Here is a 14215-nt window from a genome sequence, read left to right on the forward strand (position 1 = left end):
GCTTCATTAATGTGAAATGAGACATCATCCCTATTCCAACCGTTGCACGGGTTAATGAAAGGTGTCTGGGCTCCAGGGGGGGGGTTTCCCAGGCTGCTTTTGTTTGACCAACATTGTTTCCTGATGCATTATTCAGGGACAGTAAGCTTGCCATGCTGCTCAGGGAATCTCTTGGCAACATCAACTGTCGAACCACCATGATCGCCCACATCTCCGACTCCCCGCTGAACTACATGGAGACGCTGACCACCGTGCAGCTGGCCTCCCGCATCCACTGCATGAGGAAGAAGAATTCCAAGGTGCTTCATCTTCCATTCAGTCTCTGATGGATTTCAGATGATTCTGTTGCAGTTAAGGTTCCTCAGAAGGAGTCTGAGCCGACGTCCTGTCAATAAAACATGATCTGTGATGTGTGTGTGGTCAGAGAGCGCACAGCGATGACTCAGTGAGCTTTGTGTACCATGATATGATGATCAATATCACTATTCCTACAGGGCGGGGCCTCTCCTGAGAGGCTGTGTTGTGTTTAATAGATTGTAAAAGCTGTGCAGGTAGGAGCCTAAACAGCAATAGTTAACTCTGCGTTATTCATGTTTTATCTGCAGAATGCCTCCAGCTCATCCGGGGGGGACAGTTCCTGCGAGGAAGGCCCTTCACATCGACCTCCTCATCCTCGACCCCTCCACCCCAAAATCGTGGCGCTCGCCCCGGACACGCCCCTGCTGCTCTCCAGCGACCCCGACTACTCTTCCAGCAGCGAACACTCCTGTGACACTGTAATCTACGTCGGGCCCGGGGGGGTGGCCATCTCGGACCGAGAGCTGAGTGACAACGAGGGACCACCGTCCTTCATTCCCATCGTCCCCTCCCTGAACAAAAAGCGAGTCAAAGATGCTCCCAGGGCTGACGGCCAACACCTGAAGTGCAACACGTTTGCAGAGCTGCAGGAGAGGCTCGACTGCATCGACGGGAGCGACGGCCCGGCCACGCTCAGCCCGGATGCCAAAGCAAACCAAGCGGTGCTCCGGATTCAAGCTTGGTATAAGCCAACAGAGGCTACGTCCCCACCCAAATCGGAAGAGATTTCCTCCCCCGGGCTCTTAGAAAGCACAACCACATCTACAACTAAGCCTGATCAGGATCAATCCGAATTCCCCTCAGCCAGCCGCCTCGTGAAGACTTCCAACCGGACAAGTGCGGCTGGGGAGAAACCTAAAGGCACCACCTCTCAGTCATCTGTGGTAAAGCAAGGTGGGGCTTTTTCCCGGGAATCTGAGCCTGTTGTGCGAGAGAAAACCTACTTTAGAGGAGGGGTTCCCAAGCCCTCAGCCTGCCCGTCATTACCCAGGACATCAAGGGAGACATCTCAGCCTGCGGAGGTTGTAGGTACGACCCCCCCTGTGGGAATGAGTCAACAAGCACTGAGGCATGGCCAACCGCTGGGCTCCCCCAACATGGAGAGGGCCCACAATCTCCAGGCTGCTCTGTTGGGAAGATGCCTCAACAGGGATTTTCTGAGGACTATGGTGACTCTGCAGCAGCCTGTGGAGTTGAATGGGGAGGATGAGCTTGTGTTCACATTCGTGGAAGAGCTTCCTCTTGGTCTTGTCCCAGACAACAGCCGCCCCTCCAACCTCCTTAGCTTCAACAGCGACTGCTCTCTGCGGGCGTCTCGGCCTGTAAGCATCATCAGCAGTATCAACGACGAGTATGATGCTTACACATGTCTACAGGGAGCGGTGGAACCTGGGGATGATGCTGGCACTGTGACGTTATCCCAACATGACGGCAAGCAGTCAACTGCTGTTTCATGGCCAATTGAAGGGAGTGCTGATTCAGCAGGAAGTGAAGACCCTCGGTCACCAAGCAGGCCTTTCTTAAGGGACAGAAACATCTCTCCAGAGTTTGCACCCTTGCTTACCTCGCCAAGTGTACTTCATAGGCTGATGTTGCAGCCGGGCTTCAAGAGCTCCCTGAATGACAGCGGGTTCTGTTTCTCAGAGCTCGACAGTGACCCGGCCACTCCAAACAAACATTCTTTTACCAAGTCCTTTCCATCCCCCACCTCAATCAAAGCCTCTCTGAAGGTGCGAGCCAGTACCCTGAACCCTTCAGTGACAGAGCAGATTCCCCATCATGCTGCCGATGCCAGTCTTCCCAGGAAAAACATGCCTACTCCCTCCACAGCAGTGGACTGTAGCCGACAGGAAGACAGACACAGTGAGTCTTTGCTTCTGGGAGGAAGTCACTTCCATCCCACAGAGTTTCTTTCTGAAGGTAAGCCTCCAAGAAGTGGCACAAGTACTGTTTCCTCTAAAAGGCCTGGAGGGAGTAGTATACCTCGCCCACCAAAGGCTCAAATATTCTCTTCAGCTCACAGGGTTGTGGATGGTTGTGAAAAGTCCAACAGCAGGAGAGGAGAAACTCTCATCAGGCTGCCACGACTCACCCGAGGTGCAACCTCTCTGGGAACCATTTCTGTCCCCCAAACATGCGAATCAAGATGGGGTCATGAGGGCCCTTCCCTGACGGGCACCCTGAGGTTTTTATCCCTAGGAAAAAAGTCTCACGGGCAGAAAAGCAACATGTTCTTCAAGTCAGGATCTCGAAACACCTCCCCTGCTGCGCCACTAGTCAGACAGTCAAATCAAGATCTACAGACTGCACATTTTCCAAGCAGTGAGTTTGAAAAGTCCTCGTTCCCTAAAAACTCAACCTCAGGAGAAGAGCTCAACCCCAGGCTGCAAGCAGAGTCATTCAGTCACAGGAGTTTAAAGACTGAACACAGCCCTGCCAGGATGTCTTCCAGCCCGAAGACACACGGGGCCAAAGCCGAGTCCGGCAGGCACTACGGGAGTCTGGTGGCTCTGGAGAGGGGTAATGTTCTAAACCTTTCTGGGTCCAGGCAGAACAGCGCTGCTACCTTAGGAGGTGACAGCACTCTCAACAGACACGGGGATCGAGCGTCCACCCCTGCTTCCTCTCCCCAGGTTCCTCCTGTGTTCTCGATCACAAGCAAACAGGGGCAGGTCAAAGGCAACGGCAGCCCTCGAGCAGCAGTCCCTGGTGGAACCAAAGTTCGAACTCTGTCGACCAGCAGCAAGAGCCTGAGCTCCTCTCCTAAACCTCTTGGTAATGAACCTGGATGCAACACCAGCTTGCCTCCTACCGGTAAGTCCCTCACTAGGTTGGGGGCAGGGGCTAGTGAGGGACACATCGAGGGCACAAAGCAGGCCCTCAGCAGGGCTGCTAACAGCCGCGTAAGCGAGCTAGCTACTGGTGGCCAGAGGAAGCAGCTCAGCAGGGGGCCTGAAGGAACAGGAAGTGGTGGCACTGACAGCAGGACCAGTAGTGTGAGCGGGTTGCCAAACAACTCGCCGCTACCATCCCCTTACAGCAAGATCACGGCGCCTCGGAGACAGCAGCGCTACAGCAGCGGCCACGGTAGCGGCCACGGTAGCGACAACAGCAGCATCCTGAGCGGAGAGCTGCCGCCCGCCATGGGCCGAACTGCCCTGTTCTACCATAGTGGGGGGAGCAGCGGCTACGAGAGCATGATCCGGGACAGCGAGACCACGGGCAGCACCTCCTCAACGCATGACTCCATGAGCGAGAGTGGGCTGTCCAAGTCCAACAGAAGCAGAGTTTCTAAATCGCCCAAGAAGAGAGGAAACGGTGAGTCCAGAATCATTAGTCGTGTTGAAGAGGGACATTAAGTCCTGTCTCTCTTCTGTGCGATGACAGAATGCAGGAACACGTACATCCACATGCACATTTTCTGCATTACAACTTTGTTACGAATTTGCACAATGGGAGGGTAGGTGGTCCGATACCTGGCCCCCTCAGTCAACACGCGCAAGATACTGAACCCAGCAGCATTTACTAAAAGCTGCAGAAACCAAACACAACGGAGACCAGGGAACACTAAAGAGTGACATTCACAGCTGGGGCCGAGCGCTGGGTGGCGTTCAGGATCATAAAGCTGGAGTGTTTGTGACGATGGGATGTTCAGTGTAAATTCCGCACATTGAGCAGTGCAGGTGTTAGTAAGGGGCTCTCGGCTGTTTCACTGCATGATTCATCGAGGATCTTCATCCTGACACGATCTGTGAGGCTGATGAAAGCAGTAGAGTGTGACCTCCTCATTAATAATTCATACAGCTGCAGCACATACTCCAATTATCACCTCCCTGCTCACCACTACATACATACATTCCCTTACTGCAGTTTTTCCTCAGTAACTGGGGGGGGTCTTTGGGAGGTTTGCCCTCTCCGATGTGAGGGTCTCAGGACAGAGGGCATCCTATTCTGTGACTGATTTGAAATATGAACACGTGCCGTTTCATGTTTATCCTGTTTTGACCTCCGTCAGGTTTCCTGCGGCGGCGCCTGATCCCGGCCCCCCTCCCTGACCCCTCCTTGCTGGGCAGGAGGGCGGGGGGGCAGTGGGCGGACCAAAAGGAGCCGTTTGAGATCAAGGTCTACGAGATCGACGACATGCAGCGACACCAGAGGAGGAGGGAGGCAGAGGTGAGGCACCAACAATAATAATAATAATACAAATAAGAACAAAAGGTAGACGCTACTTCCTCCTGTGGTTTACATCTAAAGACGTCGGCCAGTGTCTCCGGGAGTCACGCAACAGCTCAGAACTGATTGGCTGAGTGACGGAGGTTCTGAGCTGATTGGCTGAGTGACGGAGGTTCAGAGCTGATTGGCTGAGTGACGGAGGTTCTGAGCTGATTGGCTGAGTGACGGAGGTTCTGAGCTGATTGGCTGAGTGACGGAGGTTCTGAGCTGATTGGCTGAGTGACGGAGGTTCTGAGCTGATTGGCTGAGTGACGGAGGTTCTGAGCTGATTGGCTGAGTGACGGAGGTTCTGAGCTGATTGGCTGAGTGACGGAGGTTCTGAGCAGTGTGAGGGAAGGTGTGATGAATGTTCCATTAGAGGACGCTGAAGTGTCTTCTCTCTCTGTGTGTTTCTGTCCTCTCTCTGCAGCCGTTTCACCACATGGAGGAGGTGAGTTGTACTTTAGCTCAGTGCAACACAAACACTATCTCCCCTGAAGTCTGTGGATGACCAACCAGCTGCTCCTCCCAACACTGAAGGAGTGATGCTACCAAAGCGAGCAGAGAGACAGCTTACTGATTTTAGTCCAGACTCAAATCTCAAGGGACTCTTAGTTGCTTGGTGCCGGACTGCTCAGCATTTTGTCATTTGTCCTGCATTTGATTGACAGTCGCCGTCTAAAACCTTTCTCCAGTGGCTGTTTAGAAAGCTAGAGAGGGCGATCACCATGAGCTGTGTCAGATGTCAATCAATCAACAAGGTTTGGAAATGCAGTAACTGATGGAGGGATGCAGGGGATGCAGTTCGATCCAACTCACAGAATGCGAAACAATATCACGTGTACGATAAAATCAAACCACATACATTTCAGTGCTTTACTTAGTGTGTGCAAACAAATCAACGGATATTAAAATCTGAACTTCCTCTGTGCGCCGCAGTAACTTGTCCCACATCCTCCCACATTGTGTGCTCGTCTGCCCCTGGTCACCCCGCTGTTTTTGGTCCTCAGGGTCTGATCTACTTCAACGGGCGGCTTAGGATGCTGGAAAAGCAGCAGCAGCAGATCAGGGAGCTGAGCAGCAAACACCGGCAGCTGAAGGAGGAGCTGGAGGAGGCCAAGAGCCGGCTGAGTCTCCCCCCCGCCAAGTGGACGGGACAGTGTGAGTACGCAAGCACTACTGCAAAGAGTCCCAAAACCAAGACCTGAGTACTTCTACTTTTACTAAAGTACAAGACCTGAGTACTTCTACTTTACTCAAGTACAAGACCTGAGTACTTCTACTTTTACTAAAGTACAAGACCTGAGTACTTCTACTTTTACTAAAGTACAAGACCTGAGTACTTCTACTTTACTCAAGTACAAGACCTGAGTACTTCTACTTTACTCAAGTACAAGACCTGAGTACTTCTACTTTACTAAAGTATAAGAGCCGAGTACTTCTACTTTACTCAAGTACAAGATCTGAGTACTTCTACTTTACTAAAGTTTAAGACCTGAGTACTTCTACTTTACTAAAGTATAAGACCTGAGTACTTCTACTTTACTCAAGTACAAGATCTGAGTACTTCTGCTTTACTAAAGTATAAGACCTGAGTACTTCTACTTTACTAAAGTATAAGACCTGAGTACTTCTACTTTACTCAAGTACAAGATCTGAGTACTTCTACTTTACTCAAGTATAAGATCTGAGTACTTCTACTTTACTAAAGTATAAGACCTGAGTACTTCTACTTTACTCAAGTACAAGATCTGAGTACTTCTACTTTACTAAAGTTTAAGACCTGAGTACTTCTACTTTACTAAAGTATAAGACCTGAGTACTTCTACTTTTACTCAAGTACAAGATCTGAGTACTTCTACTTTACTAAAGTTTAAGACCTGAGTACTTCTACTTTACTAAAGTATAAGACCTGAGTACTTCTGCTTTACTAAAGTTTAAGACCTGAGTACTTCTGCTTTACTAAAGTATAAGACCTGAGTACTTCTGCTTTACTAAAGTTTAAGACCTGAGTACTTCTGCTTTACTAAAGTTTAAGACCTGAGTACTTCTGCTTTACTAAAGTATAAGACCTGAGTACTTCTACTTTACTAAAGTTTAAGACCTGAGTACTTCTGCTTTACTAAAGTATAAGACCTGAGTACTTCTGCTTTACTAAAGTTTAAGACCTGAGTACTTCTACTTTACTAAAGTATAAGACCTGAGTACTTCTACTTTACTAAAGTATAAGACCTGAGTACTTCTACTTTACTCAAGTACAAGATCTGAGTACTTCTGCTTTACTAAAGTATAAGACCTGAGTACTTCTGCTTTACTAAAGTTTAAGACCTGAGTACTTCTACTTTACTAAAGTATAAGACCTGAGTACTTCTACTTTACTCAAGTACAAGATCTGAGTACTTCTGCTTTACTAAAGTATAAGACCTGAGTACTTCTACTTTACTAAAGTATAAGACCTGAGTACTTCTACTTTACTAAAGTACAAGACCTGAGTACTTCTGCTTTACTAAAGTTTAAGACCTGAGTACTTCTACTTTACTAAAGTATAAGACCTGAGTACTTCTGCTTTACTAAAGTATAAGACCTGAGTACTTCTGCTTTACTAAAGTTTAAGACCTGAGTACTTCTACTTTACTAAAGTATAAGACCTGAGTACTTCTACTTTACTAAAGTATAAGACCTGAGTACTTCTACTTTACTAAAGTTTAAGACCTGAGTACTTCTACTTTACTAAAGTATAAGACCTGAGTACTTCTACTTTACTAAAGTTTAAGACCTGAGTACTTCTACTTTACTAAAGTATAAGACCTGAGTACTTCTACTTTACTAAAGTTTAAGACCTGAGTACTTCTACTTTACTAAAGTTTAAGACCTGAGTACTTCTACTTTACTAAAGTATAAGACCTGAGTACTTCTACTTTACTAAAGTTTAAGACCTGAGTACTTCTACTTTACTAAAGTATAAGACCTGAGTACTTCTACTTTACTAAAGTTTACGACCTGAGTACTTCTACTTTACTAAAGTTTAAGACCTGAGTACTTCTACTTTACTAAAGTTTAAGACCTGAGTACTTCTACTTTACTAAAGTTTAAGACCTGAGTACTTCTACTTTACTAAAGTATAAGACCTGAGTACTTCTACTTTACTAAAGTATAAGACCTGAGTACTTCTACTTTACTAAAGTTTAAGACCTGAATACTTCTACTTTACTAAAGTTTAAGATCTGAGTACTTCTACTTTACTAAAGTTTAAGACCTGAGTACTTCTACTTTACTAAAGTATAAGACCTGAGTACTTCTACTTTACTAAAGTTTAAGACCTGAGTACTTCTACTGAAGTGCTCCCCCCGCGCATTATTCTGAATGGTTCTGTACATTGATGGTTTGTGGTGGTGTCTTGCAGTTGAGGTGGACCAGGACCTGGACCGGGGATCTCAGGAGTTCCTGGAGGCTCTGCTTCAGACCACAGAAGTTCTGCAGGACTGCGTCAGCCTCTGCAAGTCCCGCGTCATGATGGAGACGTGTTTCGACGTCGCCGCGCAAGACGAGCAGTGGGAGGTCGGGGTGTGAGAGGATGCGGCTGTGGGTCAGTGCACTCACCTTCAGATCAGGGGAGCACCGGTTCAACCCCTGGGCGAGACACACCCACACTGGTCCTGAGGATGGTCCCCAGTATTGAGAGTAGGATGCTTTGAGTACAGACTCTAATAAGCAGGGTGTAATAATGTGAGGGGGGGCAGGTGTACTATGAGAGCTGGATACTGCTGTAACTCCTGAGGATCAACCCTGTGGTCATTGAGAGTCAGGTCCTGTAATCCCGAGAGGCGAGACCCAGCTGTGGCCTCCGCAGTTGGCTCGTTGTTATTTGTGCCCAGTTTGAGGTTATAAACCACATGTTGATTAAACTTCCTTTTCTTTTGTGGCAAGAAGGAGCCAGCTTTAAATATTTAGAACGCTGCTGTAAAGAGTTCATACTGGGGAGTTTGTTTATGTAAAGAAATAACCCTCTGATTTACAGACAACTCTTTCCCAACGTATGTCAATGGGGAGAGGCATTTTTGGGTCCAATGACATCACAGACTACAACAGGAGTGTAGTACCACTGTTTAGCCACTACTCTTCCTGGGGGGTATCGAGCTCTTATCATGCAAACATGGTGTCCAATGGGGGGCAAAGGGAGGGTTTGAAAAGACGGACGGCGAGGTGATGAACAAAAACACAGACATCCTTCAGATCTGCAGAAAACATGGGACAGCCTCTTCCATTCACACAGCAAAACTCAAGCCACCACCTCGGTACAGAGACTGAAGCGGAGCGGAAACCTCGTCTGGAGAAGTGCTCATGGAAGTGCCTTTATATTTACTGTCTAGTTTAACGCGTTTTTGTTTTTGTTTGTCATGTCTGGTTCTTTTGGTGCTGATGTTAGGGAGAGGAATCTCCCTTCCTCCCAGAGTAAGACTTCATTTGTAGTCGTGCCTCTAGGTTACAGGTAATCAGTTCAACGGTGTTAGGATCTCCGGCCCCTGGCCCCACAGGAAAACGGGCTCATATGTAAACTTATGTAAAACTGACAGAAAAGACCTTCAAACTGAACCCCTTGTAGACTGTGAAACCTCAATATATGAGACATAAACAGATTGCTAGTATTTATTTATTTGTGTGTCACTTCCTGTCCCCTGGTCTGGAAGTCAATGGTTTCTGAATGTGTGTTTGGTTGTTCTCCTGAAATAAGGTCTGAGGTTAACACGAGCTGAGGAGGTTTTATCACAAAAGCCCCGTTGGTTAAACCCCTGGAGGATCCAAGGACTCGTGTTGAGAGCTCTCTCTTTCTGAAGCGGCTGCATGAAGCGTGTTCATCCTGGTTCTTAAAGCGTGATCCTCTGCATTGAGTCTGTGTTCCTGAGGTGTAAAGAACAGACCCTTCATTTATGTCCTTTTTCTATGGGTTTTGTTACTGTACAGTTTTCTAATGATTCGTAAAGAACAGATTGATTGTTGAGCAGAGACGAACTGTGATGTGAATAAAGATTAGAGCTACAGCGTTTTTATTACTGATTGTAAAATGACGTGTGAATGAAGTGCACAGAGAAAACAAGCGCCAACAGAAGTGAGTATAGTTTCCATTGCATCCAAATCATATATTTAATTGTACTGAAACAAACAGGGGTAACGAAACGGAAGAAATGCTCAGAGAGAGCTACTTTCTTTCAAATGAAATACACAGCGAGTCATTGTTTATGAAAGGCTAGATGAAGAGGAATCAACCACTGAGCAGGAGACAGATCATCTGTGGAGAGACTTCCTGAACTCAGGGACTGTTGGATCTGCTCCACCAGAGAACGGTCATTCAGTTCATTCAGACAGTGGAACAGGTTGATGCTCCTCTCTGGAGACAGATCCTCTTCCATCTTCTTCTTGATGTACTGGACTGTTTCCTGTCTCTGTAGATCTGTCTCTGTCTCTGTAGATCTGTCTTTGTCTCTGTAAATCTGTCTCGGTAGATCTGTCTCTGTCTCTGTAGATCTGTCTCTGTCTCTGTAGATCTGTCTCTGTCTCGGTAGATCTGTCTTTGTCTCTGTAGATCTGTCTCTGTCTCTGTAGATCTGTCTCTGTCTCGGTAGATCTGTCTTTGTCTCTGTAGATCTGTCTCTGTCTCGGTAGATCTGTCTTTGTCTCTGTAGATCTGTCTCTGTAGATCTGTCTCTGTCTCTGTAGATCTGTCTCTGTAGATCTGTTTCTGTCTCTGTAGATCTGTCTCTGTAGATCTGTCTCTGTCTCTGTAGATCTGTCTCTGTCTCTGTAGATCTGTCTTTGTTTCTGTAGATCTGTCTCTGTCTCTGTAGATCTGTCTTTGTTTCTGTAGATCTGTCTCTGTCTCGGTAGATCTGTCTCTGTCTCTGTAGATCTGTCTCTGTCTCTGTAGATCTGTCTCTGTCTCTGTAGATCTGTCTCTGTCTCTGTAGATCTGTCTCTGTAGATCTGTCTCTGTCTCTGTAGATCTGTCTTTGTCTCTGTAAATCTGTCTCTGTAGATCTGTCTCTGTTTCTGTAGATCTGTCTCTGTCTCTGTAGATCTGTCTCTGTAGATCTGTCTCTGTCTCGGTAGATCTGTCTCTGTCTCTGTAGATCTGTCTCTGTCTCGGTAGATCTGTCTCTGTCTCTGTAGATCTGTCTCTGTCTCTGTAGATCTGTCTCTGTCTCTGTAGACCTGTCTCTGGCTCGGTAGATCTGTCTCTGTTTCTGTAGATCTGTCTCTGTCCCTGTAGATCTGTCTCGGTAGATCTGTCTCTGTCTCTGTAGATCTGTCTCTGTTTCTGTAGATCTGTCTCTGTCTCTGTAGATCTGTCTCTGTCTCGGTAGATCTGTCTCAGTCTCTGTAGATCTGTCTCTGTAAATCTGTCTCTGTCTCTCTAGATCTGTCTCTGTAGATCTGTTTCTGTCTCTGTAAATCTGTCTCTGTCTCTCTAGATCTGTCTCTGTAGATCTGTTTCTGTCTCTGTAGATCTGTCTCTGTAGATCTGTCTCTGTAAATCTGTCTCTGTCTCTGTAGATCTGTCTCTGTCTCTGTAGAGCTGTCTCTGTAAATCTGTCTCTGTCTCTCTAGATCTGTCTCTGTCTCTGTAGATCTGTCTCTGTCTTGGTAGATCTGTCTCTGTCTCGGTAGATCTGTCTCTGTAGATCTGTTTCTGTCTCTGTAGATCTATCTCTGTCTCGGTAGATCTGTCTCTGTCTCGGTAGATCTGTCTCTGTCTCGGTAGATCTGTCTCTGTAGATCTGTCTCTGTCTCTGTAGATCTGTCTCTCTCTCGGTAGATCTGTCTCTGTCTCTGTAGATCTGTCTCTGTCTCTCTAGATCTGTCTCTGTAGATCTGTCTCTGTCTCGGTAGATCTGTCTCAGTCTCTGTAGATCTGTCTCTGTCTCGGTAGATCTGTCTCTGTCTCTGTAGATCTGTCTCTGTCTCGGTAGATCTGTCTCTGTCTCTCTAGATCTGTCTCTGTCTCTGTAGATCTGTTTCTGTCTCTGTAGATCTGTCTCTGTAAATCTGTCTCTGTCTCTGTAGATCTGTCTCTGTCTCTGTAGAGCTGTCTCTGTAAATCTGTCTCTGTCTCTCTAGATCTGTCTCTGTCTCTGTAGATCTGTCTCTGTCTCGGTAGATCTGTCTCTGTCTCTGTAGATCTGTCTCTGTCTTGGTAGATCTGTCTCTGTCTCTGTAGATCTGTCTCTGTCTCGGTAGATCTGTCTCTGTCTCTCTAGATCTGTCTCTGTCTCTGTAGATCTGTTTCTGTCTCTGTAGATCTGTCTCTGTAAATCTGTCTCTGTCTCTGTAGATCTGTCTCTGTCTCTGTAGAGCTGTCTCTGTAAATCTGTCTCTGTCTCTCTAGATCTGTCTCTGTCTCTGTAGATCTGTCTCTGTCTTGGTAGATCTGTCTCTGTCTCGGTAGATCTGTCTCTGTAGATCTGTCTCTGTCTCTGTAGATCTGTCTCTCTCTCGGTAGATCTGTCTCTGTCTCTGTAGATCTGTCTCTGTCTCTCTAGATCTGTCTCTGTAGATCTGTCTCTGTCTCGGTAGATCTGTCTCAGTCTCTGTAGATCTGTCTCTGTCTCGGTAGATCTGTCTCTGTCTCTGTAGATCTGTCTCTGTCTCGGTAGATCTGTCTCTGTCTCTCTAGATCTGTCTCTGTCTCTGTAGATCTGTTTCTGTCTCTGTAGATCTGTCTCTGTAAATCTGTCTCTGTCTCTGTAGATCTGTCTCTGTCTCTGTAGAGCTGTCTCTGTAAATCTGTCTCTGTCTCTCTAGATCTGTCTCTGTCTCTGTAGATCTGTCTCTGTCTCGGTAGATCTGTCTCTGTCTCTGTAGATCTGTCTCTGTCTTGGTAGATCTGTCTCTGTCTCTGTAGATCTGTCTCTGTCTCGGTAGATCTGTCTCGGTAGATCTGTCTCTGTCTCGGTAGATCTGTCTCAGTCTCTGTAGCTCTGTCTCAGTCTCTGTAGATCTGTCTCTGTCTCTGTAGATCTGTCTCTGTCTCGGTAGATCTGTCTCTGTCTCGGTAGATCTGTCTCAGTCTCTGTAGCTCTGTCTCAGTCTCGGTAGATCTGTCTCTGTCTCTGTAGATCTGTCTCTGTCTCGGTAGATCTGTCTCTGTCTCGGTAGATCTGTCTCAGTCTCTGTAGCTCTGTCTCAGTCTCTGTAGATCTGTCTCTGTCTCTGTAGATCTGTCTCTGTCTCGGTAGATCTGTCTCTGTCTCGGTAGATCTGTCTCAGTCTCTGTAGCTCTGTCTCAGTCTCGGTAGATCTGTCTCTGTCTCTGTAGATCTGTCTCTGTCTCTGTAGATCTGTCTCTGTCTCGGTAGATCTGTCTCTGTCTCGGTAGATCTGTCTCTGTCTCTGTAGATCTGTCTCAGTCTCGGTAGATCTGTCTCAGTCTCGGTAGATCTGTCTCTGTCTCTGTAGATCTGTCTCTGTCTCTGTAGATCTGTCTCTGTCTCGGTAGATCTGTCTCTGTCTCGGTAGATCTGTCTCAGTCTCTGTAGCTCTGTCTCAGTCTCGGTAGATCTGTCTCTGTCTCTGTAGATCTGTCTCAGTCTCTGTAGATCTGTCTCTGTCTCGGTAGATCTGTCTCAGTCTCTGTAGCTCTGTCTCAGTCTCTGTAGATCTGTCTCGGTAGATCTGTCTCTGTCTCGGTAGATCTGTCTCTGTCTCTGTAAATCTGTCTCTGTCTCGGTAGATCTGTCTCGGTAGATCTGTCTCAGTCTCGGTAGATCTGTCTCGGTAGATCTGTCTCTGTCTCGGTAGATCTGTCTCTGTAGATCTGTCTCTGTCTCTGTAGATCTGTCTCTGTCTCTGTAGATCTGTCTCTGTCTCTGTATATCTGTCTCTGTCTCGGTAGATCTGTCTCGGTAGATCTGTTTCTGTCTCGGTAGATCTGTCTCGGTAGATCTGTCTCTGTCTCGGTAGATCTGTCTCTGTAGATCTGTCTCTGGCTCTGTAAAGCTGTAGCTAATTTAAATGTCCCCTCTGTGGGACGAATTAAGGGATTCTGATTCTGATTTATTCTATTTCACATTTCGTCAGCCCTCTGCTCTTTTGCCTTCAATTACAACCGTTATGATGACCGAAATAGTAACAGGATTATTTACATGTACAGATTACACATCTACTGTACACATATTGTCCATGTCTCCATTTAATTAACTTTGAAAAATGCTAGCTAATCTTTTTCTGAAAATCTCAGAATTTCCACTAAATAAAAAATACTTCAAAAAGTTCTAAAATGTTTTCAAAAATCGAACAAAACAGACTTTTTATGGAAAATTCAGAAAGTCTTGGTCGTCACCATCTTGGTTTCCTGAGGTGATAAATCAGGAGACTAGTATGCTCAAAAGACCATCTGACTGTAGGGGAGTCGCCCATGCTGGTTACTACTGACGATAGGAGTTTTCTGATGTCAATATTATTTCACCACCGACATCGTGACAGAAAAGTCCTATCGTCTGTGAACGCAGCATGAGTTCGCAGTTTTTGTGATTGAAGGCACTTATTGCAGGTGTGTGCTTTAGATCAGCCTTTCTCAAAGTGGGTGCCGCGGCACACTGGGGTGCCCCCTGACTGTGTCAGGGATGCCGCCAAAAAAATGACGTATTCTGAC

General features: G+C 46.7%; 1 protein-coding gene across 1 annotated transcript in view; it reads left to right on the forward strand.

Moving 5' to 3' along the window:
• Positions 1–9608, forward strand: part of LOC134877191 (kinesin-like protein KIF26A) — a 32433-nt gene extending 22825 nt beyond the window's left edge. Inside the window, exons 11-16 of the mRNA XM_063902610.1 lie at positions 137–299; positions 606–3675; positions 4373–4528; positions 4983–5020; positions 5580–5730; positions 7973–9608. Of these exons, the coding sequence (XP_063758680.1) occupies positions 137–299; positions 606–3675; positions 4373–4528; positions 4983–5020; positions 5580–5730; positions 7973–8139 (3745 nt within the window). The 3' untranslated portion in view covers positions 8140–9608. The remainder of the gene's footprint in view (positions 1–136; positions 300–605; positions 3676–4372; positions 4529–4982; positions 5021–5579; positions 5731–7972) is intronic.
• The last annotated feature ends 4607 nt before the right edge of the window (positions 9609–14215 follow it).

Source organism: Eleginops maclovinus, chromosome 15, assembly GCF_036324505.1.
Source record: "Eleginops maclovinus isolate JMC-PN-2008 ecotype Puerto Natales chromosome 15, JC_Emac_rtc_rv5, whole genome shotgun sequence".
NCBI lineage: Eukaryota > Metazoa > Chordata > Actinopteri > Perciformes > Eleginopidae > Eleginops > Eleginops maclovinus.